General features: G+C 38.7%; 2 protein-coding genes across 10 annotated transcripts in view; both read right to left on the reverse strand.

Moving 5' to 3' along the window:
• LOC116588540 (amine sulfotransferase-like) overlaps positions 1–25,977 on the reverse strand; it is a 42,867-nt gene that overhangs the window by 16,352 nt on the left and 538 nt on the right. For 2 of the 5 annotated variants that reach the window (XM_032339730.1, XM_032339734.1), the window contains exon 1: positions 3,580–3,679. The exons of 1 other annotated variant lie outside the window; for it this stretch is intronic. The gene's annotated coding sequence lies outside the window, so the exon portion shown is untranslated. Of the gene's footprint in view, positions 1–891; positions 938–1,618; positions 1,644–3,579; positions 3,680–25,977 lie in introns of those variants that run through there. 2 more of the 5 variants (XM_032339732.1, XM_032339731.1) reach the window with 2 other exon arrangements.
• Positions 21,690–25,977, reverse strand: part of RWDD1 (RWD domain containing 1) — a 28,407-nt gene continuing 24,119 nt past the window's right edge. For all 5 annotated transcript variants that reach the window (XM_032339737.1, XM_032339735.1, XM_032339739.1 and 2 more), the window contains 4 exons: positions 25,397–25,540; positions 24,934–25,066; positions 24,346–24,408; positions 21,690–21,980 (listed from right to left, as the gene is read on the reverse strand). In XM_032339737.1, coding sequence (XP_032195628.1) covers positions 21,859–21,980; positions 24,346–24,408; positions 24,934–25,066; positions 25,397–25,540 — 462 coding nt within the window. In that variant the 3' untranslated portion in view covers positions 21,690–21,858. The remainder of the gene's footprint in view (positions 21,981–24,345; positions 24,409–24,933; positions 25,067–25,396; positions 25,541–25,977) is intronic.

Genomic DNA, 25,977 nt, shown 5'->3' on the forward strand with positions numbered 1-25,977 from the left:
AAAGATTCTTTAATCAAAAAGCACACATATATATGTATACACACACATACAAATGAACATACAAGTTGGACTTGAGCAGGCTTCAGACACACTTGTCTCCCAGCACTCCATCATCACCTGGGCTTTTTCCCCCCATAACTGAAGTACAATTGTTAGCTTTCAGCAGGTTTCTAGAAGCTTTCCTTTATATATTTTCTGGGTGGGAGTTATCTATTGATGAGCTCTTTGGTAACTTTAAATTGTGTTTTCTTTCTAACGTGCCACTTGTTTAGAATGACTGGGGTAGTGCAAGCATGAGTTAACAGTCACGACTGTCTTCTAGGAAGTTTGACAAACTGCATGTGAGCAATTCAGCTGTCCATTATGATAAAATGAACAAAGGCACAAAGTAAAAGTCTGAGAGAAAACCCTCAAATAATGGTTGACACACTGAAAGTGCAAATGTAGTCTCAAGAGTCATCATTTATGTGTACTTTTTGCATTTCATTACTACCCCTCACTGACCCTAGGAAAATAATCTACTTTGGTGCTATGGAACCTGAGGTTACGGCAGACTTGTGGGTTCTTCCAGATGACTCTGAAGTGACTTTTTTTTCTGTTTCCCAAAGTAGTTGGACATAGGAACAGCTGAGAAAATCAGAGCTTCAGAATCCCACAGTTTGAAAGCAATTCCAGGATGACCCAGAAAGGGTCATTATAAGACAAAGGGAATAAGAAATCTTTAAAATATATTGTGACAGTCACACTGTTAATAAAAAACAGAAAACTGATAAACTCTCTTTACAAAGGAGATTTGGGGAGTCTGTGAGTCAAGATGGCGGAGAAGTAGCAGGCTGAGACTACTTCAGCTAGCAGGAGATTAGCTAGAGATTATCTAAAGATTGCAAACACCTGCAAATCCATCAGCAGATCGAAGAGAAGAAGAACAGCAATTCTGGAAACAGGAAAACCAACCACGTTCTGAAAGGTAGGACCTGGCGGAGAAGTGAATCCAAAGCGTCGGGAAGATAGAGGGTGGGGGGGGGCGGCTCCTGGCAAGCGGCGGAGCAACGGCGCACAAAATCAGGACTTTTAAAAGTCTGTTCCCCTGAGGGACATCGCTCCAGAGGCTAAACCGGGGCGAAGCCCACGCGGGGTCAGTGTGGCCTCAGGTCCCGCAGGGTCACAGAAGGATCGGGGGTGTCTGAGTGTCGCAGAGCTTGCGGGTATTGGAACGGGAAAGCCGGCTACAGAGACAGAGCCGACAGTAAGCTCACAGCTCGGTGTTACCTTGAACCAGCCACAGGCTCGACAAGCTCGGAGCGCGGCCGGAGGTCAGGCAGACGGGAGTAACTGGGCGCTGTTCTCTGAGGGCGCACTGAGGAGTGGGGCCCCGGGCTCTCGGCTCCTCCGGGCTGGAGATCAGGAGGCCATCATTTGTATTCCCATCCTCCGGAACTCTACGGAAGGCACTCAGGGAACAAAAAGCTCCTGAAAGCAAACCCGAGAGGATTACTCACCCCGGCCCCTGATAACGGCGGTGCAATTCCGCCTGGGGCAAAGACACTTGAGAATCACTACACCAGGCCCTTCCCCCAGAAGATCGACAAGAAATCCAGCCAATACCAAGTTCACCTACCAAGGAGTGCGGTTTCAATACCAAGGAGAGCAGCAGAATTCCAGAGGAGGAGAAAGCAAAGCACGGAACTCATGGCTTTCTCCCTGTGATTTTTTTTTAGTCTTGCAGTTAATTTAATTTTTTTCTTTTTCATTTTTTGTTTTTTTTCTCGCCTTCTGGTAAAATATTTTTTAACTTTTACCCTTTTCTTTTTTAACGTTTTTTAACTAGTTTTTCTAATATATATATTTTATTTTTTTTATATTTTTCTTTATTCTTTTTTTTTAATTCTTTTCTTTTCTTTTTTTTTTCTTTTTCTTTCTTTCTCCCTTTTTGAACCTCTTTTTGCCCCCTTTCACCCCCTCACGATTTGGGATCTCTTCTGATTTGGTTAAAACATATATTCCTGGGGTTGTTGCCACCCTTTTAGTATTTTACTTGCTCCTTCATATACTCTTATCTGGACAAAATGACAAGACGGAAAAATTCAACACAAAAAAAAGAACAAGAGGCAGTACCGAAGGCTAGGGACCTAATCAATACAGACATTGTTAATATGTCAGATCTAGAGTTCAGAATGACAATTCTCAAGGTTCTAGCCGGGCTTGAAAAAGGAATGGAAGATATTAGAGAAACCCTCTCGGGAGATATAAAAGCCCTTTCTGGAGAAATAAAAGAACTAAAATCTAACCAAGTTGAAATCAAAAAAGCTATTAATGAGGTGCAATCAAAAATGGAGGCTCTCACTGCTAGGATAAATGAGGCAGAAGAAAGAATTAGTGATATAGAAGACCAAATGACAGAGAATAAAGAAGCTGAGCAAAAGAGGGACAAACAGCTACTGGACCACGAGGGGAGAATTCGAGAGATAAGTGATACCATAAGACGAAACAAAGGAGATTTGGGAAAGCTGCAAAGTAGCTGGAATCATCAACATGAATTGGTAGCCGGGGAAGAAATGGGGACCAGACAGGGAAGGTGAGAGGAAGAGAGAGGAGGTAAGTTATTCTGCCACTAGAGTTATTTAAGCTCCTCAGCATTGCCATCCTTGGTGTTCGAAGAAACAATGTCATTTACAACTCCATACCCATTGGGCTCTAATGTTAACTTCCATTATCAAGGAGCACTGGCTCCCTAACAGAAGCCAATTCCATGTCTTGGGATCAAAACAATATCAAGAGCCTTAACATCTTGACTTTTTGCTGAAGGAAACATAATTCTACCACCTTATACTCTACTTATATTACATTCTAGCATAATTACTACTCTCATGGTGAATTAAATATTTCTTTTAGTGTATGTTCTTAAATGTCTAAATAAATATTTAGAAATAAATATTTGATTTCCAGTTCATTGGAAATCAAAGCAAAAGAAAGACAGTGTAGTCTTGCTTCCTACAGAGGAGCTGACACTTTACACATTTTTAGCCTAGTGTTTAGAAAAACACCAAACACCTAAAACTGCATAACTATTAAGTACAGACAAGAGAAAGGAAGCAGAGAGTATGTTATCCCAAAAATATCAATTTGGCATGTGGATGATGTTTTAGTTGAAAACAATTAAGAGCCAGCAGACTCACAAGAGCTTTCTACCTTCTGCTTAAAAGGATTTAGATAGGGAGCTACACCAGGAATAGAGTTCCTACCACAAGTTACTTTTTCTATTAGAAAGACTCTTTTGATGGCATGGTACACATCTCTACCACATACGGGCTGTCTTAATCTACCTGTGAATTGTCTTCCCCCTCTTTCATTTCTGAAGCATTTCACCCCTTCCTCCTTAGCTTAGGATGGTTTATAAGACTAAGTTGTCAGACTGCCTTTGACTCATCATGACTTTGTGGGTCTCCCACACAAATGAAGTTACATTTCTCTTCTGTGAATCTATCTGTCTTATATCAATTTAATTATTAGACCATCCAGAGAACCTAGAAAGGAAAAAGGAAACTTTTTTCATCCCCAAACTAGAATGAGGCTACTCACCTTAGAGTTCTTTGAAATGAAGTATGAACTTCTGATATGAAGGCAAGTGAGAAGAATAATTGTGTGCCATTTAAGGGGAAAGACACAGATAAAAACTAAGTTTTCCCCTAAGAGATTTAGCAATTCACCAATTAGAGCTCCCAGAATTGAACTCATTCAGGAGGAGGGATTAGGCTGATGTTAACCAGTAGATCACCAAAAGGTCTAGTGAAAAGCACAGAGGTGTTTACCATAAATAAAAGGAGATAAATGCTTCAAGCAGCTTGGTGTTACTCAGAGATGCTGGGTAGGGTTCAAAGTCTCTGCTTTTGAATTATAGCAGAAAGTATGCATGTATTCTCTTGCTGTCCCACTCATGATACTCTAATGGCCAGAAACAAGTAGTACAATGGATTGAGTTGCTTCTTCTTCAATAGCACCAGTATTGGTGTCTTTGAATCTTTGTGTTGTTTCTTATGGAACAGAATGGAGAGTAAGTGTAAAGTGTGAACAATTTGAAGTTGAGGGAAAAAATCCACATCTGCAAGAAGAAAGTACAAGTATTTTGAGGGATTAGACACTTTTCCAAATTCTCCAATATGCTTGACACAGACATAATATTCACTTAACTACCAAACACCATTTACCTGCCATTAAGCCCCTCCACTGTGTTCCTATTGGCAAATCTTTATACCACTATATCACAGAGCGAGAGATAGGTCCTGGGGTTGGCTCCTCAAGGGCTGTTTTGTGTCTTCTTTGTCATGGGTTCCACATTCTCTCCAGTTAGTTTGTTTTCCAAATAGAATGGACATAAAGGATAAACATTCAAAGGTTTACTCAAATTCCCTCTCTATGTACTTGGATTTTTGACCTTACATACTCTTCTCATCTATTGTTACTTCTTCCTGAACAACAAACATCTCTTCACATGCGCTCAGATAAATCACCACTCGCTGGCATTTGTTGATGTCATGGCATGCACACTATCAGATCTGAACATGACTCAGGCACTTCCTAACGTATCTCCTCTCACTCTTCTTCTGTAAACACTTCACCAGGCAAAGGTAGCTTGTGTTTCTCACTTATAACGACTCTCAAGAACTTTAGAGTTCATCTTTGGTTTCATCTTTCCTATTGTCACCTTTCATTAAAAAGAAATCTGATCTAAGGAAGGCTTTAATCCCTTTTGTTGGAGAAGTTTTACTGTTCAGAAAATAAGTGTTTAATGTGACAGAAATTTGGCCTGGCAATTATTCAGAACACCTTTTCCTCACAGTGTTCTCTGATGAAAATGTAACATATTCCATGAAGCAAAAGTTGTGGATTCCTAGAAAGGAATAATTGAGATTCCCTGAAATAAATAACTTGAGGTTGGTGGGAATGCAAGTTGGTGCAACAACTTTGGAAAACAGTGTGAAGATTCTTGATCCCAGTGCCCTGGGATCGAGTCCCGTATCGGGCTCCTTGCTCGGCAGGGAGCCTGCTTCTCCCTCTGCCTCTGCCTGCCTCTCTGTCTGCCTGTGCTCACTCGCTCTCTCTCCCTCTATCTCTGACAAATAAATAAATAAAATCTTTAAAAAAAAACATTTCAAAACAGAACTACCCTATGACCTGGCAATTGCATTACTGGGGATTTACTCAAAGGATACCAATGTAGTGAAAAGAAGGGCCATATGTACCCCAGTGTTCAAAGCAGCAATGTCCACAAGAGTCAGACTGAGGAAAGAGCCTAGATGCCCTTCAACAGAGGAGTAGACAAAGAAGATGTGGCCCACATATACTCTGGAATATTACTCAGCCATCAGAAAGGATAAATACCCAACTATTACATCAACATGGATGGGACCAGAGGAGATTATGCTGACTGAAATAAGTCAAGCAGAGAAAGTCAATTATCATATGGTTTCACTTACTTGTAGAACATATGGATAACGTGGAAGACATTAGGAGACAAAAAGAAAAAGTGAAGAAGAGGAAATCAGAGGCGATGATGAAGCCTGAGAGACTGTGGACTCCGAGAAACAAACTGAGGGTTTTGGAGGGCAGGGGATAAGGGGATGGGTGAGCCCGGTGATGGGTACTAAGGAGGGCATGTATTGCATGGAGCACTGGGCATTATACATAAACAATGAATCTTGGAACACTTCATTTAAAACTAATGATGTACTATATGGTGAGTAACATAACACAATATAAATAAATAAATAACTTGAGGAAAGTAAACTGAAACTTCTGGTTAAGTTAATTTTCATTATTTGCCAAACTTTGAGGGTGAAAAGTGGAAAAGTTTCCTGCTTAAGGGTTTTATGCACAACCTCTGACCTATTATTGACTGACTGCCATGCTGTGTTGGCCTTGTCTTAAATAGAACACAAGAATTAAGAAAAATATATATCTGAGTAGTAACATCAGAATGGGGGTAGACTCCACTGAATTAGTTTTAGTAAGTCACCATATAAAAAAATTAAAATAAAACAAGAAAGCAGAACAACCACTTCCAGGATAAGATCAGAATCCTAAAATATCTAGTTTTCAAAAAAAAAAAAAAGTACCATATGCCAAAAACCAGGAAAGTATGATACACATACAGAAATAAAAAGCAATTAATAAAAACTGTGTCTGAATGGACCTAGATGCTGGACTTAGCAAACAAATCAGCTATTAAAAAAAATATGTCCTATTTGTTGAGTCACTACATCTCAAAAAAATTTTGATCTGACAGAAGAAAGAATTAGGAAACATGAAGACAAATCAACAGAGAAAATAATTACAAACAATAAAAAGAATAGAAAGACAAAGAATGAAGAAAACTGAACATAGCCTCAGAGACCTGGAGAAAATATCAAGCATGCCAATGTAAATGCAAGAAGAGGAAAGGGCAGAAAAGAATATCTGAAGAACTTATGACCCAGATCTTCCCAAATTTGATGGAAAATACTAATCTGCACTTCCATGAAGCTCAACAAACAAGCAGGATCAAAGTGAAGGGACTTAAAGCTACACAGATCATAGTTAAATCACTGAAACATACATTTTAGGGTCCTTTTATTTCTGGGAAGGGTGCTTTCGGTATTTTGAGGAGGATTGTGTTACATCTGTAGACAGTGTTGAGGCGTAGGAACATTTAATGATATGCATCCTTCCAATCCACAAACATGAGACGTTTTTCCATTTGTGTGTGTCTTCTTCTTGGACTTCCTTCCTCAAAGTCATGTAGTTTACATTATGCAGGTCCTTCAGTTCCCTGGTTACATTTACAAAGATTTCTTTGGTTTTGTTGCACCTATGAATGAGATACCTGTGTTTCTTTTTCAGATATTTCATCATTAGTGTAAAGGAATGAAACTTTTCTGTGTATTGATTGTGTATCCTACAACTTTACTCTGATTATGGATTCAACAGTTTTTTGATGGATTCGTTGAGATTTTCTATATATAAAGTTGTATCATCTGCAAGTGGTGGCTATTTTACTTCTCTATTTCTGACTTGTATGCCATTAACTTCTTTGTCTTCCCTAACGGCTCTAGCTAGGGCTTTTAATATGAGAAGAGTGGTGAGAGTGGGCAGCCATGTCTTGCTCCTGATCTTGGAGGAAAAGCTTTATTTATTTGACAGAGAGAGAGATCACAAGTAGGCAGAGAGTCAGGCAGAGAGAGAGAGAGAAGCAGGCTCCCACTGAGCAAAGAGCCCGATGCGGGGCTCGATCCCAGGACACTGAGATCATGACCTGAGCCGAAGGCAGCGGCTCAATCCACTGAGCCACCCAGGCGCCCCGGAGGAAAAGCTTTAAACCTTTCACTACTGAACATGATATTTGCTGTGGCTCCTCATAGATAGTCTTTATTATGTTGAGCTATATTTCTTCTGCACTCACTTAAGGGTTCTTAGCACGAAAGGATGTTTTCTATTTTCAGTTTTCTTTTTAGCATCTATTGAGATAATCATGGTATATTATCTTTGATTTTATTGCTATATTACATTTATTTAGTTGTGCGTGTTGAATGAAACTTGCATACTAGAGATAAATCCCACTATATCCCAGGGATATACTACTATAATGTATTTTTTCAATTTGGTTGACTTTTTTGTGCAGAATTTTGCATCAAGAATATTGGTCTATATTTTTTGTTTGTTTGTTTTTATTTTAAATTCAATTAGCCAATATATAGTATATCATTAGTTTCAGATGTAGAATTCAGTGATTCATTAGTTGCATAAAACACCCCATGCTCATTACATCACATTCCCTCCTTAAGCCCATCACCCAGTTACCCCATCCCCCCACCCACCTCCCTTCCAGCAACTCTCAGTTTGTTCCCTACAGTTGAGACTCTCTCATGGTTTGTCTTCCTCTCTAATTTCTTCCTGTTAATTTTTCCCTCCCTTCCCCTATGAAACTCTGTGCTATTTCTTTTATTTGACATATGAGTATATGCATAATTGTCTTTTGCTGATTGACTTATTTCAGTCAGAGCAATACCCTCCAGTTCCATCCATGTCAATGTAAATGGTAAGACTTCATCTTTTTGATGGCTGAGTAATATTCCTGTGTGTCTGTCTGTCTGTCTGTGTAGTAAATATGTACTATAAATACTGTGCTTTCTATTGTGCTATTTCTATTCTTTCTGCTCCTTCTACAGTTTGACTGTTGTGGACATTGCTGCTCTAAACATTGGGGTGCTGGTGCCCTTTTGGAGCACTACATTTGTGTCTTTGGGCTAAATACTTCATAGTGCAATTGCTGGGTCATAATGTACCTCTATTTTTAACTTCTTGAGGAACCTCCATACTGTTTTCCAGTATGGCTATACTAGCTTGCATTCCCACAAACAGTGTAAGAGGGTTCTCCTTTCTCTGCATTCTTGCTAGCATTTATTGTTTCCTGTCTTAATTTTAGCTATTCTGACTGGGGTAAGGTGGTACACCATTGTGGTTTTGATTTGCATTTCCTTGATGCCCAGTGATTGCGGGGCATTTTTTTCATGTGTCTGTTGACCATTTGCATGACTTCTATGGAGAAATGCCTGTGCATGTCTTCTGCCCATTTCTTGACCAGATTATTTATTTTGGGGTATTGAGTTTGACAAGTTCTTTATACATCTTGGATACTAGCCCTTTATCAGATGTGTCATTTGCAAATATGTTCTCCCATTATATAGGTGCATTTTACTGGTTATGGGTCTGTTTAAATTTTCTGTTTCTTTTGGTTTCAATTTTGGTAGTTTGGTGTCCTTGTCTGATTTTGGTACAAGGGTTAACAGTGGCATTACAGAATGAGTTTGGAAATGGGCCTTCACCCTGGATATTTTGGAAGACTTTGTGGAGGATTGGTATTGTTTCCTTCAATGTTTGGTAGAACTCATCTATAAAGCCATCTGATCCCAGGGATTTTGTTTTGGGCTGATAACTGATTCAATTTGTTGACTTCTCACTTGTCTGTTCAGATTGCCTATTTCTTCTTGATTCAGTCTTCTAGGTTGTTTGATTCTACAAATGCATCCATTTATTCTAGATTATGTAATTTGCTGGCATATAATTGCTCACAGTCATCTCTTATGCTTCTATGTTTTATTGCTGTAGTATTACCTGCAATGTCTCCTCTTTCTTTTCTATTTGTTGTTGTTGATGTTGTTTGACTCATCTGTCTTTCTTCTTTGTTAGTCAAGGTGAAGTTTTGTCATTTTGGTTGATCAGTCTTAGTTTTGTTGATACTTTTTATTGTTTTTCTGGTCTCAATTTCATTTATTTCTGCTCTGATCTTTTTTTTTAAGATTTTATTTATTTATTTGACAGACAGAGATCACAAGTAGGCAGAGAGGCAGGCAGAGAGAGGAGGAAGCTGGCTCCCTGCTGAGCAGAGAGCCCGAGGCGGGGCTGGATTCCCGGGTCGTGGGATCATGACCTGAGCTGAAGGCAGAGGCTTTAACCCACTGAGCCACCCAGGCACCCCTCTGCTCTGATCTTTTGATCTTTATTATTTCCTCCTTCTGCTTACTTTGGGCTTAACATGTTCTTCTCTGGTTCCTCAAGCTGTAAAATGGAGTACGTTATTTGGTCTCTTTCTAATTTGTAATATGTGATTAATGGATTTATATGTCCATGTAGTACTGTTCTCTCTGCACCCCGTAAGATTTAATATGATGATCTAAAAAAGTTTTGATATGTTGCATTTCCATTGCATTTGTTTTGAGATCAAGTTTTTTTTTATTTATTTTTTATTATTTTTTATTGTGTTATGTTAGTGACCATAAAATACATCATTAGTTTTTGATGTCATGTTCCAAGATTCATTGTTTATGTACTAGACCCAATGCTGCATATAATATGTGCCCTCCTTAATACCCATCACCAGGCTCACTCATCCCCCACCAACTCCCTCCCCTCTAAGACTCTCAGTTTGTTTCTCAGAGTCCACAATCATGTTTTCTTTTCCTTATAATTTATTTTTGACTCACGAGTTATTCAGAAGTGTCATTCAATTTCTATATATTTGTAGATGTTTTTGCTTTCTTATTGTATCATACAAAGTCAGCAAAGATGGTATAAATTTAATCTTCTGAAATTTCTTAAGATTTTTGTATCCTATTATATAATCTATACTGCACAATAATGAGATGAATGTATATTTTACAGGTGTTGGATGGAATCTTCAATGGATGTGTCTTAAGTTGGTTTCTTCTAAAGTATGTTTCCATTCTAATGTTTTCTTGTTGATTTTCTGACTGGATAATGTGTCTACTGCTGATAGTGGCGTGATGAAGTCTCTTAGTACTACTGGATTGCTATACACTTAGCCCTTAAGCTCTGTTAGCATTTGCTTAATATTTTTCATTGCTTCCATTTTGGGAGTAGAAATACTTGTGGTTTTTATACCTTCTTGATGTATTGACCCTTCACATTCATATAATGACCTTCTTCTCTTTTGTTACCACTTTTGACTTGAAATCCATTTCATTTGTTATAAAACAGCTATAAAACAGCTCCCGTCTTCTTTTGGTTTTCACTTGTTTGGAATGTAATCTTCCATCTCTTCACTTTATGTCTTTAGATGTAAGTCTCCTGTAGGCAGCATATAGTTGAGTCTTGTGTTTGTTTTTTATCATTCCAACCACTGTGTGCACTATTAATGGGTGAGTTCATCCATTAATTAGGGTACATAATTAGGGTAACTATATTAATACATAAGGAATTTCTTTTATCTTTTGCTTTCTGATTATTTTCTATTTATATTGTTCCTTTTTCATTCTGTTTCTATTCATCTTTGTAAAGTGGTGGGTTTTGTCATGATTTGCTCAGTCTTATTGGTGTGTGTGTGTGTGTGTGTGTGTGTCTGCTCCAGATTTTTGTTTTGTGATTTCCCTGAACATTACATAAAACGTGCTAGTCCTTTTTCTCCTGCTAGCAACTCATACTGATTTGTGTCTGCTGAGTTTTGCCTTGTGCTTATATTGAGGCTTACATAAATAATGCTAGTCTTATATCTGCTGCTGGAACTCATATTCATTTCCCTATAATCATTCCACACTTTTACTCCTTCACTTTTATGTTTCTGATGTCAAAAATTACCTCTTAAAAGTGAAGATGCTACATGGGGGGGTTTGAGGGTAGGAAAAGAATAAATGAAACAAGATGGAACGGGGAGGGAAGCAAACTGTAAGTGACTCTTAATCTCACAAAACAAACTGAGGGTTGCTGGGGGGGAAGGGGTCGGGAAAGGGGGGTGGGGTTATGGACATTGGGGAGGGTATGTGCTATGGTGAGTGCTGTGAAGTGTGTAAACCTGGCGATTCACAGACCTGTACCCCTGGGGATAAAAATACATTATATGTTTAGAAAAAAATTTAAAAAATTATCTCTTATTATGCGGTGAATTCCTTAACCGATTGCACTTCCCACCACCATTTTCAATACTCTTCTTCCTTAAACTTTATTCTATAATTGTTTAGCAAACTATTCTTAAACTGAGCTAATTTTCCTATATTGACAGTCTATATCATCTCTATCAGAATTTTGTGTGATTTCATTTTTTGCATGTCACTCGTGTCTTTTCATTTCAGCTTAAAGAGCTCTTTCAGCCTCTCTTACAAGGCAGGTCTCGTGTGGCAAACTCCCTCAGCTACTGTTTGTCTGGGAAAGCCCTTATTTTCCTTCATCTCTGATATCTTTGGTGGACAGAGTATTCATGACTGCCATTTGTATCTTTCAGTAACTTGAATCTGTCTCTCCTTTGTCTCCTGGTCTGTAGTATTCCTGCTGAGAAATCTGCCCAGAGGCTAAGGGGTGAGGTGTTCCTTTGTGCACCAATTCTTTTCCCCCTGCCTCGAAATCTTTACCCTTGGTTTTAGACACTTAGAATGTCTCCTTGAGGAAGATTTTTTGGCATTGAGATGATAAAGTGTCCTATTAGCTCTGTGGACTTGTATGTTAAGTTCCTTCTACAGATTTGGGAAGCTCTCAGCAATTATTTCTTTAAATAAATGCTGTCTCCTTTTCTTCTTCTGGTATACTCATTATTCCTATATTGGCTTTTTTCAGTGTCTGATAACTCACATAAGGTTTCTTGACATGTTGAAAATCTTAGTCTCTCTCCTCTTCTACTGGAATCATTTTTAAAGTCCTTTCATACAGAGAGCCTATTTCCTTCCATCTGACCTGCTATATTTCCGATGCTTTCTTTTTCTTTTTTTTTTTTTTAAGATTTTATTTATTTATTTGACAGAGAGAGATGACAAGCAGGCAGAGAGGCAGGCAAAGAGAGAGGAGCAAGCAGGCTCCCTGCTGAGCGGAGAGCCTGATGCGGGGCTCGATCCCAGGACCCTGAGATCATGACCTGAGCCAAAGGCAGCGGCTTAACCCACTGAGCCACCCAGGCGCCCCTCCGATGCTTTCTAATTCATTTTTCATCTCACTTGTTGAGTTCCTCAGATCCAGAATTTGTTTGGTCCCTTTATATAGTTTCAATCTCATTGGTAAAGTACTCCTGTTCATTAATTTTATGCCTGAGTTCTCAGAACTGCCTTCTAAATGTACTGTAGCTGAGTTTCTTCATGAAAGCTGTTTTTAGTTATATATGAATAGGATCACAATATTCAGTGTCTTTGAATTGTCATCATTTTATGATACCATTGTGCTATAATTTTTCATACCAGGTGAAATGTGCCTTTGTCAACTCACTGGACATCTTTCTTATTTAGGAAAGCATCTTTCTTATTTAGGATCAAGCATCTTTCTTTTTTTTTAAATTTATTTTTTATTTATTTTCAGCAAAACAGTATTCATTATTTTTGCACCACACCCAATGCTCCATGCAATATGTGCCCTCTCTAGTACCCACCACCTGGTTCCCCCAACCTCCCACCCCCCTGCCACTTCAAACCCCTCAGATTGATTTTCAGAGTCCATACTCTCTCATGGACTCTCTCATTGTCTCTCACCTCCCCTTCCAATTTCCCCCAACTCCCTTCTCCTCTCTAACTCCCCTTGTCCTCCATGCTATCTGTTATGCTCCACAAATAAGTGAAACCATATAATTGACTCTCTCTGCTTGACTGATTTCACTCAGCATAATCTCTTCCAGTCCCATCCACATTGCTACAAAAGTTGGGTATTCGTCCTTTCTGATGGAGGCATAATACTCCAAAGTGTATATGGACCACATCTTCCTTATCCATTCGTCCGTTGAAGGGCATCTTGGTTCTTTCCACAGTTTGGTGACCGTGGCCATTGCTGCTATAAGATGGCCCTTCTTCTCACTACATCTGTATCTTTGGGGTAAATACCCAGTAGAGCAATTGCAGGGTCATAGGGAAGTTCTATTTTTAATTTCTTGAGGAATCTCCACACTGTTCTCCAAAGTGGCTGCACCAACTTTCATTCCCACCAACAGTGTAAGAGGGTTCCCCTTTCTCCACATCCCCTCCAACACATGTTGTTTCCTGTCTTGCTAATTTTGGCCATTCTAACTGGTATAAGGTGATATCTCAATGTGGTTTTAATTTGAATCTCCCTGATGGCTAGTGATGATGAACATTTTTTCATGTGTCTGATAGCCATTTGTATGTCTTCATTGGAGAAGTGTCTGTTCATATCTTCTGCCCATTTTTTGATATGCTTGTCTGTTTTGTGTGTGTTGAGTTTGAGGAGTTCTTTATAGATCCTGGATATCAACCTTTTGTCTGTACTGTCATTTGCAAATATCTTCTCCCATTCCCTGGGTTGCCTCTTTGTTTTGTCAACTGTTTCCTTTGCTGTGCAGAAGCTTTTGATCTTGATGAGGTCCCCAAAGTTCATTTTCGCTTTTGTTTCCTTTGCCTTTGGAGACATATCTTGAAAGAAGTTGCTGTGGCTGATATTGAAGAGATTATTGCCTATGTTCTCCTCTAGGATTCTGATGGATTCCTGTCTCACATTAAGGTCTTTTATCCATTTTGAGTATATCTTTGTGTACGGTGTAAGAGAATGGTCGAGTTTCATTCTTCTACATACAGCTGCCCAGTTTTCCCAGCACCATTTATTGAAGAGACTGTCTTTTTTCCACTGTATAATTTTTCCTGTTTTGTCGAAGATTATTTGACCATAGAGTTAAGGGTTCATATCTGGGCTCTCTACTCTGTTCCACTGGTCTATGTGTCTGTTTTTATGCCAGTACCATGCTGTCTTGGTGATCACAGCTTTGTAGTAAAGCTTGAAATCAGGTAACGTGATGCCCCCAGTTTTACTTTTGTTTTTCAACATTTCCTTAGCAATTCGGGGTCTCTTCTGATTCCATACAAACTTTTGGATTATTTGCTCCAGCTCTTTGAAGAATACTGGTGGAAGTTTGATCGGAATGGCGTTAAAAGTATAGATTGCTCTAGGCAGTATAGACATTTTAACAATGTTTATTCTTCTGATCGAAGAGCATGGAATGGTCTTCCATCTTTTTGTGTCTTCTTCAATTTCTTTCATGAATGTTCTGTAGTTCCTCGAGTACAGATCCTTTACCTCTTTGATTAGGTTTATTCCCAGGTATCTTATGGTTCTTGGTGCTATAGTAAATGGAATCAATTCTCTAATTTCCCTTTCTGTATTTTCATTGTTAGTGTATAAGAAAGCCACTGATTTCTATACATTGACTTTGTATCCTGCCACGTTACTGAATTGCTGTATGAGTTCTAGTAGTTTGGGAGTGGAGCATCTTTCTTATTTAGGAAAGTCTTTGTTGATCTTGATTTTAAGAATTAAGCACATTGGCTATCAGAAACTTTACTTGTCTTTCCCAGAAGGTCATGATATCACACAATTCTCCTTTTCTCTTACTGGAATATTTCATTTTCTCTTGCTGGAGCTAATTCATTGCTAAAATTAGGAGCACACCTAAGAGAACTGACATTAAAAAAAAAAAAAAAGTTGGTGGCAGAGTGGCAGGGCCGTTGTGGGCTTTAGCACTTGGGTCATGGGTGTGCCCAAGGCCAGTGGGATGGGTAAGTGGGGTCTCAGACCTCCCAGACTTCTTGAAATCCCAAGGCACAAAGCAGGAAACACCTTCCTTCAATTCTTTTAGTCTTTCTTCCCTTTCCTTCCCTTGTGCCAGTCACAGAGCTCTCCTTAGGAATCTAGATGCTGCTGAAGAACAACAGGTCCCTCCATGCACCTGAGCAGCCAACAGGACTTCAACTTACCCTTTGCTTTCTGCCTCCTCAGTCTCCTCTGCTAGAACCAGCACTGGCACACTGCTGCTCTACCTCCCTTGGCCCTACAACCTCTCTGATTCCAAATCTACCCACTTTGGGATGCAGGTGCAAGGATCTCTCAGTGTCCTTTAATGCTCTGCAGGGGTACTTTCATCAGTCACAGATGTCCAATTAGATGTAAATGGAAAGGGAGAGAAAACACGCAACTCACACTGCCAAGATGCTGATGGGACACCTCTTGCTCATTTCAATAGAATTGAATGAGAAATGTTGAATGAGGAATTTCTTCTGTCTGGTGTTTTACCTAAATGAGGATGGAGATGAATTTGAAATGCAGTACAGGTGTTACCTGGGAAAAACAGGCATATACGAAAGGGTGGGGAAGAACCTGAGGAAGGCCAGGTTCCAAGGACAACCACAGATGCTTGCTTTCCTCTACAAATACATGACTCACACAAGAACAGTGAGAACTCTTCCAAGATGCCACAACTTTATCTGAGATCCATCTATTCTAGAGCAACTTTAGACACCCATAATTGCCCAAACTCCATTTAACCTCCTGGAATCATAACTCTATCACTCTAGCTCTGGTCCCATGATAATAACACAAACACCCTCCAGTCCATCTTTCACTTATCTATAAAATCTGGACAAATACCAAAAAACCCACAATTAGCCACAGACACCAAAGAGTGTACGGGAGACAAAACTTGAACAAGGGGCCAGCAAAGGGAATAAGGTTTCCAGGTTTCTATTTATTTTTGTGCCTTTTGTTTCTGCAACAGCTCTTCCAATTGTGGGGCTGTCTTCACAACTCATGGAACGTGTTTGGCATCCCTGGCTTCTTCCCACCCTGATAGCTTGTGACAAACAGAAATGCTCCCACGTATTTCCAGGCCACACCCACAACTGGTTTCCTAGGACCACTTGGGGTCTATGGGGAACAAGGATCCTGGCTCAACACCCATCCCACCAAACTGTCCTCAGCGGATTCTGTACCACTGCTGTCCCGCCATTGGGTCACCAGGCTGCTTTAATTGAAATTATTTCATAGGATGTTTTCCTTTGGGATCCTCTGAGGACACAGACTGAGATTTGCATGAGGACTGGGAAGGGCCCTCAGGAACACCACCTGTGAGGGAGTGATGGCAGCTACTATGGGCAGAGGAGGAAGTTGAACTCCAATGACAGAGCATTAAGACCCTCAAGTGATCAAACAGGGAGCTAAGGAGCTGGGCTGCCCTTCAAGTTGCTTTAACTTGAGGCAGTTTTGCTGCTAGCGTTGGAATGCAGGGCGTCAGCTGTGGCCCCGCAGCTGAAGAACTCAACACCTGCACTGCTACATGTTTTGTTTGCTCCTTGATTCACTTTTTTGATGAAATAAAGGCAAAAGAAAGATGAGTATTTGTCTAAGTCCATTCAGGCTGCCATCACAGGACAGCATAGACTGGGTGGCTTCTAACAGCAGACCCACACCTCTCACAGTTCAGAGGCTGGGAAGTCCAAGGCAATGCCACCAGGATTTCGTGTCTGGAGAGAATAATCCCCTTCCTTCCTGGTCTTCTCACTGTGACCTCACATGGCAGAAGTGGCAAGGGAGCTCAAGGCTTTGTAAGGGCACTAATCCCAGTCGTCCCCTCCCAGAGCCCACCTCCTCACATCATCACCATGGGGCTCAGGATTTCAATATATGAAACATTCAGCCCACACAGTACACCTCTCCCCTACAATTTCATTGTGTGTAGCAGGAGGACAAGATGGAGAGGAAATGTGGGGAGATTTGGGAAAAAAGCCCTGTGAACAACTGCAGTGTTAACTCACCAATTTGAACACATTTATTTGTTGTCATTTTTAAGTTATTTTTTCATATTCAGAAATTAATGTAATCCCCATATTACAGAGGAAATCAAGAATCAGAGATTGATAATTATGTGCAAACTCTCAGTTATTAGAAGAGCCTATTACTCCAGTTCTCACTCTTTCCACGAGAGCCATCTTATATATCTTCATACTATGCATGCATTAATTTTTGGTGGTGAACTAAAATATGAAGTATTAAACATTAAAATCATTTTTTTTCCTTTGTGTTCAAGCTCTCTGGGGCTAGCTCAACATGTCCTGTTTCTTTATCAATTGAGTACCAATGTGAGGAAGAGAGACATTTCAACCTCACTTCATAAACTACATGGACACAGACACTTCCTATCTCAGTAAGAATCCAATAAAATAAGTTGATGATGGGGGAAAAAAAGGGGGGGGGCACTAAATGCATACCTTAGAGAATGTGCCTAAGACTCTCCTTTTATGTTGTTTTTCAAGGGCCTTAGCATCAATATTTCCATTTTAAAACACTCTTGGTAACAGATTCTAATGGCTAGGGGCCATTTCAAACAACAGAGATAAATCAGTCTAACCTCTAACAAAAAACTTAAATGTCAGAAGATACATCCAAATATCAAGTTCTTTTAAAAATATCCCAAAAGTCTAGGTGGAAAATGTTCCAGATCTGTAATTTCTAGACAGTGAGTTCCACAAGAATCAATCTATTAAAGATACCACCAAATTTAGAGTATAATTCATTTTACTAAAGATTATATCACACCTATGGTTGGATTGGTATGGTCAAAGCTATATCCTATTTTTTTAATTTTGTTTTTCCAGTGTTCCAAGATTCATTGTGTATGCACCACACTCCGTGCTCCATGCAATACATGCCCTCCTTAATGCCCACCACCAGGCTCACCCATCCCCCCACCTCCCTTCCTTCCAAAACCCTCAGTTTATTTCTGAGTCCAGAGTCTTTCATGGTTTATCTCTCCCTCTGATTTCCCCCAATTCACTTTTCCTTTTCTTCTTCTAATGTCCTCCACGTTATTCCTTATGTTCCACAAATAAGTGAAACCGTATGATAACTGACTTTCTCTGCTTGACTTATTTCACTCAGCATAATCTCCAGTCCCGTCCATGTTGATACAAAAGTGGGGTATTCATCCTTTTTGAAAGCTGCAGAATATTCCATTGTATATATGGACCATATCTTCTTTGTCCATTTGTTTGTTGAAGGGCATCTTGGCTCTTTCCACATTTTGGCAATTGTAGCCACTGCTGCTATGAACTTTGGGGTACAGATGGCCCTTCTTTTATAACCTATTTTTTAAAGATTTTATTTATTTGAGGGAGCACAATCGGTGGGGAGTAGAGGAAGGAGAAATAGACTTCCCGCTGAGGAGGGAGCCTGATGTGTGGCTCCATCCGCACCTTGGGGTCATGATCTGAGCCAAAGGCAGATGTTTAACCAACTGAGCCACCCAGGTTCCCAGCTATAACCTATTTTTTGGGATGTCTTAGGCATGTGACAGTAGCACATAGTCTAGTAATTTCCAGGCCCTTAATTGCTTTAGCTTAATAACTGCTTGAAGCTGGTATGATTCATTGTTTGTTTCCTGAGCATCTGCATTTACACAAAGGAGCCCCCCTCCACATGGTTTCACCTCCAGGCCTGTCTCAATATTCTTAGGATAGAGACCAGAGAACCCTGAAAGCCTTTTGGAACTATCAAGGACTATGGTAAGGTAAGTGGCACTGATATTAGTTGCAAAATTAAAGGAGGCACCAAAAACTCAGTTATTAAGTTAAATACTATTTAATGCAGTATTTTAAAAAATAAAGATTAACATAAAATCCAAAATAAATAAAATATTCCAAATTTTAATTACTGGTTTGTCCTTTTACCTCAGGTGCCAAAATGGCTCTGCACAGCAGTTATTATTTAAAATTTTGTTTTGCTATCCCTTATAATGTTCTTGAACATTTTCGAGCATTTTTCCATTTTTTATTAATGGAAGGTAAACTAAATTGTGCATTCCCAAACTACCTCACCCATTTCTTTCCAAGTCCTTTGCCCAACTAAAGTGGTAGGAAACAGAAGGCTATCAACATAATATACCTTTTGGCAACATTCTGCATCTCTTATTCTGACACAGGTCCTAAAGCAGCGAAGAACCTAATGTCGTTGCTGTTTATACATTTATATGGACTCATACTCCACATATCATTTGCAAAACCCTTTCCCTATCACATTAGATATCGATGGTCTCTCCAAAATTACTCTCTACAGTTGTGGAAGTGTCAACCCATTTTAATATATCATACAATGTCTACCTTTGCTGCTTGATATGTATGTTCTCTGAAGGACAAACACTGTGAGCTACTGGAGGTCGTTTACTACCTCGTGTTGTAACATGAACTATGTGCTAGCACATAAATACTGAAAACCCACACTCCCCTCTCTCCTGGACTCCAAGAATGCATCTCTTTGCATCTTAGCACATGTATCTTTGGAGTTTGTGACAGTACAAGCCATGAACTCATCCTGTGCATCCATAAGAGCTGTTATTCATCCTCTTCCTGGTCTTACCTCAACTAGGAAATGTTCCTGTAACCTTTTAGATGTGTTTGCCTTAAGTCAGTATTTATCCACCTCTTCCCTAAGGCACCTCTGCTAGCAGAAGAGTATAAAGTAATGCAGAATCCAGTTATGCAAAACTGAAGATGGCAAACAGAACACTGAACTGTCATGTTTTATCTTTAAAAAATGCATGCCAATTTTCATTCTATTTCGTAATTCACTCATTCAACAAATATTAGATGCCTACTCAGTGCCAGACATTGTCACAGGGATACAGCAAAGGATACACATACCTGTATTTGTTTTTAATCTTATATTTTATACAACTTAGCATACATAGAGAAACAAAGGCAAAAATTATCCCAAATCCAAGAACCAAACTGATAATCTGAGATGGCCAGTGATTGCTTCAAATACCACCAGTCATGCTTTTGCACATCCTGGGATTATGTGTGCTCCATTTTGAAAAGTAGAGTCCTTGTGTAACTCAGAAAACAAAAGAAAAATTAGTATTTACTCTGGATGAAAATACTTCAGAGTATCATTAGAACTAACTCTTTGTCTTCATTTCCATACCATTAGGTTCTGCCTATATTCTGAAATGACAAAGGCAGAATTCAATTCAATACCTACAGAAAATGTAAAAAACTTATACTTTAAAAGAAAATCAGGAGTGAAGAGGAGGTGGAATCACGCTGGACACTCGAAGGTCAAATCTTCATTGACCATAGCACTACATTTCTTCATCATTGCTTGTTTTATCCTTTATTAAACTGCTCTTGAGTTCTTAATGCATCTTCAGAAAGGATCTCTCCTTAGAAAAAGTTAATTTTTGGGGTGCCTGGGTGGCTCAGTGGGTTAAAGCCTCTGCCTTCGGCTCGGGTCATGATCTCAGGGTCCTGGGATCAAGCCCCGCATTGGGCTCTCTGCTCAGCGGGGAGCCTGCTTCTCTCTCTCTCTCTCTCTCTCTCTCTGCCTGCTTGTGATCTCTATCAAATAAATAAATAAAATCTTTAAAAAAAAAAAAAAAAGAAAAAGTTAATTCTCACACAAAAGAAACTTTTAGACTTGTCTCTGCAGAGAAATGCTGAGCATTACTGATATTCCCTTTTATTGGTCAGAACCAAAGCTAGTGACAAAGTATTACATTCCTCAATGATAGTTTTGTCTTAAATAGTATGATTTTAGCCAGAGTTCTAACTCCAAAATTAAACATGGGACTGAGGTGCTTGTGCTTGTGGATATGTAGTATATGTTCTTTTGAAAGGAGGCAGTGATCTGCAATAGCACAAGTAACTTCCTATTAGGATTAAGACTCAATTCTCCAAAACTACAGTGACTGGCTAACCTGCATGAAGCCTGGCTCACCTACCTGAAGTCCCCAAGTCAGTCGTTCCAAATCATTACAGAAAAGGTCTCATATGTGCATTAATGTAGGTATGTGTTCTCCTGCAGACAGTGTACGACCTCAACAATTCAGAGCTTTTCAGAACTGGTTAAATTAGAAAAGTAAGGGAACATTACAAATATATATATTTCACGACTGGAGGATAAGGATTATCCAACGATGAAACCTGTGTCAACTGACATGAGATTTCACTGTTTCAAAATTCAGATTAAAGTCAGTGTTTAATAAACTAAACTGAGAAGAGCCTAGGAGTGCACACCTTTTAATAATTCCACAGAGGATGCTGACTCAAATACTACCATAAGACTAAAGTCCACGTTAATCCTGAATACAAATTAGACTTCTGTTTTTGTAAAGACTTAAATCTATCAAGACCAAAGGCTAGAATTCAGAAGGTTTAATGTGCTCTTTACCTCCGTCTGCTAGTATTTTATATTAATGATAGCACTCAGAAGCATAAAGCCGTCAGTGTCTCCAGCATAGGAATTCCAAGTTACTACAATTCCTTGTATATGAACCCTCACCTGTGCACTGCTGCACTCTATCTTCAAGTCTTAGTGTTACAGGCTGGATCTCTCTCTAACAGTAAATGATTTTAAATATGTGACCTTATTCCTACCAAGAAGAGGAACTGAACATGTTATATTTGAAACTTTAAGGTCAGTTTATTAAGTTCAATGATGAAAGCTATCAGAAGAATATTCTCCTGAAAATTATTTTTTCTTAGAAAAAAAGAAAGAAAAATCAACACCTCAGCACAGCCACAGATACTGTGGCAGTCACACTTCTCTGCAGCTGGGGACAGTCCATTAGTCAGTCAAATCACTTTCTGGGTCAGCAGGATTATAGTCTGGATCATCTTCATCATCCTCTAGCTCCAAGTCATCCATTTCTTGGAACAGAGATTCATCTACCTCCACGTTGTTTCCAGCTGCAAAAGACGAAAGATTTCACTTTCAGTCTTATACTCAGGAATAAATCACATAACTCACTGGCAACACCACACACAAACTTCTAAATGTGCAAGTGAGGTGCCCATGATGAAATCCTAAACTACTACTGCAAATCAAAGCAACAGTGATCTGCATTGGTCAGCACAGACACATATTTTAAGAGCAACTTCATGCTTCAAGTTTAAAAAAAAAAAATCCAGTTATTAAAAAAAATCTTTCCTAGAATGAATTATTTATGACATGGCATGTTCTAAGCAGAGGACAAAAGTATATCCTGGTTATACAAAGTTGACTGTTACTGACCACGGGGCCTGAACCAGGAGTTTATCTCTTCCAGTACTGGCAGATATGTACATCATTAAAGCTCAACTATACTTGTTATTTCATTGTTAGATATAACCTGACCCTTCCTCTCACGTAGTTCCCCTTATAACCAATGGTATGCCTTCCTCAGATTCCAAATATCTGAGCACTATACAAAACAATACCTTGGCCTTGCATTAAACATCTTTACTCTTCTGTTTGTCTCAAGTACATAAACGTGGGATAGTACAGTACTCTTAAATCACCAAAAATTGTTCATCTTCTGTTTCTGGCAGACTCCAGCCCACTAACATTCAATTCAATGAGAATGAGTCTGGCTTCACGCCTGTGAGCTGTTAAGTAATAAAATACACTTTTGCTAAGTGCGGGCCAAAGAATAATTCACTGTCTCTGGGAGAGACAGAGAAGATTTCCCCAAACAGATAATATCTAAAATATCTTTATAATAAATTTTAATCCACCAAGAAGAAAAGGGGACAGGATGAAGCAATTATAGGTAGAGGTATACACAAAGGGAGAAAGAAAAAATAAGACTGAATATTTCCAACTGGAACACAAGATTCTTTAGGAAAAATATCTGGAGATAACATAGATGAAGTCCAAATTGAAGGACTGTGTAGGCCAACCTTTTCCTCTAAGTAACACAGAACCATCAAAAGATTTTAAGGAGAGAAGTGTCATGATCAAACATGAGTTTTAGGAATGCCACCTCAGGGGCGGTGACTAAAGGCACCAAAAAGAGGAAGGGACTGAAGCAAGGAGACAATGCAAGAAGCCAGCACAAACACTGAGGGGGTAAAGAATGATAAAACACTCAAGTTAGGAGGAAAGAGTTGAAAATGTCTGGAAAAGACATTTCTGATGCAGAATCGATGGAGAGCTTTTGGGGTGAGTCACTGGATATGAAGAGATACTTGATCCATTAGACAGGGTAAGGACTCAGGGATGAGGGGAGACAGTAAAACTTCTAAAGAACAAGAGAGAATAAGACACAGCTTTCTGGTTCCAGAATTTTTCAATAAAATAGGAGAAAAACAAGCTAGAAAAGTGAGGGGGGGATGCACAGGGACAACCTTGCTGGGTCGGGATGTCTATCTGTTTGGGGTGTTTTTGTTTGTTTGAGACTAATAAATGTCTTGGAGCAAGAATGCAGTAAGATAAATAAAATAAAATGGTGAGTGTCCATAAGGGCCTAGCTCTAGTTAAGAAGCATGATTTGGCAGTGAGGTCACATCAACATTGCTTCTTAAGCTTTTCCAGGAGATAGTCTAGGAACAAAGCTGAAAGGCCAGATGCTACAGGATCCCCAACTGGCAAGATGAGCATGAAAAAATGCTAATGAAGCAGAACTCTAGGACACTATCACAAGTGTGACTGAATACGGAACCCAGTTTAAGAACACACATAGGCCAGGGCAGGGAATTTGTCTATACTGTTCTCTGCTGCTGTATCATCAGCAACCAGGGCAACGCTTGGCTTATACTAGAGGTGCAAAATATCTATAGATGGATGAATAATGGATGGACAGAAGACTGAAAAAGGATAAGGTTTAGGATAAAAAGGAGAAGGAAAGTACAGGGAAATAGATGTTCAGGACAGTAAGATTAGTATGAAACATAAGATTTTCAGTTAGAGGGCATGAAGACTTTCAGATTTGAGGTCTTTATAAAGTTCCATGACCATGAAATAGTTTCCAGAGATTTTTGATACTAGAAATTTAAGTAAACCAGGTCACCTGGTTTACTGAGTTACAGTGGCCTGGTTTACTGGTTATCAGAGACTAATGTGACCACAGTTGTTTACTTCTATCTTTGATATTGCTTAAGTTATCAGAAAACTTTAAAAAACATATTGCTATGGTTTAGTGTATAAATTAATCAAACATTATAATCTATTCTTCAAAATGTGTGTGTTTTTAGCCTTGGAGGAAAATTTTACATTAAGTTATCTCTCTGATTTTCATGGTTTGATATTAAGAACAGTGCATTATGTACACATGGAATCTTAATATTATCTTACCATCTTCCAGAAACTGGATATCAGATGTGTCAAGATTATGATCTGTCTCAAAGAGCTGTTTCCCTAAAAGAAACAAATATATTTAATTCAAACATATTTTTCCTATATGTTCCAGTTTCCCACCTCTCCAGTTTTCCTCCATCTTCCCTACAATCCTTTAAAAAGTATAATAATCCAAGAAAACAAGAAAACCTATTTTTCTGTGAATTTCAATAAATTTATCAATTCAGTAAGTAACTAAGAGGCATGTGATATGTATCTGCATTAAAATCAAACAAGTGAAAACCCAGTCTGCTTCAGAGTCCTAGAAAACCAAATGCACTTGTCTCTACCACTTCTAACCACTGTGATTCAGAATGTTGTGGGAGCCACATCTCAAGATCTATCCGTTGCGATATTTTCATCAGAGGTAAGCCATAAAAATTAATTATAATTATGGATGAAGAAATGTCATCATGTCGATAGAATGCTTTCTCTTTTTGTCCTAGATGCCCAAATATGTTACTTTTTTTATAGAAATCTGTCCAAATGATCCTCTTGCTGTGTAAGAATATAGAAGAGCCTGGGCAGCAGTGACGGGAGTCATACCACTTAATTTATTTTTTCCTGCTTGTTCTTCTTCTTTCATTCGTTTCTTTTTAATTTCCAAGAGTTCTGCATCAAACTTGGCCTTCCAGCTTAAGAAATTCTCAATTGTAACAGGAGTGCCATGAAATAATTGCTTAGAAAATAAAAAAGACATATGATTACATAAATAAGAAACTTAAGATTTATTAAAAAATTAATACTTTATAAAGAAATAATGTATATTTCTCAAACTTACTTGCATGAGCTCTACTAACCTTTTATTATTACCCATGCTATGTGACCAATGCAGTAAGTGACTTCTAACATTTTATGTAGGAAAATTTAAGTAAATTTTACTCTTATGTATTTTGCAATTGCCAGAATTACTGAAATTTCCAAAAACAAAAAATCCCACCAAACAATTAAAAAAAAAAAAAAAAAAGATGTAAAAAATAATGAAAGAAAACCCAGCTTTATAGTATACCTTTTCAGCTTCCTCTGCCTCTTTTTCTTTTTGTTTCTTTTCTTCTTCTCTTCTAGTTTTTATTTGATCTACTATTTCATTTAATTTTTCTTGTACAGCTGTCACTAAAGTAAAGATCATCACCATACCAAGGTTTTCTTCTGCCTATGTAAACAAAAGAAAGATTGTAATAAGAAACATACTTCTCAGAAAAACAGAAAAACTAACCAATGAATAAGTGCTTCATCATAATCACTAAATTCCAGACATTTATAATATGATTACTAATTCAGTTACAATGTAAGTTCAGATACCCGGATAAATGAGCATTTAAGAATTGAGCACATACATACATACATATAACTATATGTTAAATTTTAAAAGACATGTAATTTGCTACCTCCAACCTGAAACAGATACCTATTTTAATCAATTCTGTTTAATAACCAGAATTCAGAAAACTTTTTCCTACAGCAGCTAGTAACATGAGCTCTCCACCAAATTTTCACGATTTAGATCTTTTGGGCTATTTTAAGAGCTGTGACAATGAACTGAACTTTGAGGTCAAAGTGACTTTCTAATATACAATAATAAAGAATATA

The sequence above is a fragment of the Mustela erminea genome, chromosome 4 (assembly GCF_009829155.1).
Source record: "Mustela erminea isolate mMusErm1 chromosome 4, mMusErm1.Pri, whole genome shotgun sequence".
NCBI classification, from domain to species: Eukaryota; Metazoa; Chordata; class Mammalia; order Carnivora; family Mustelidae; genus Mustela; species Mustela erminea.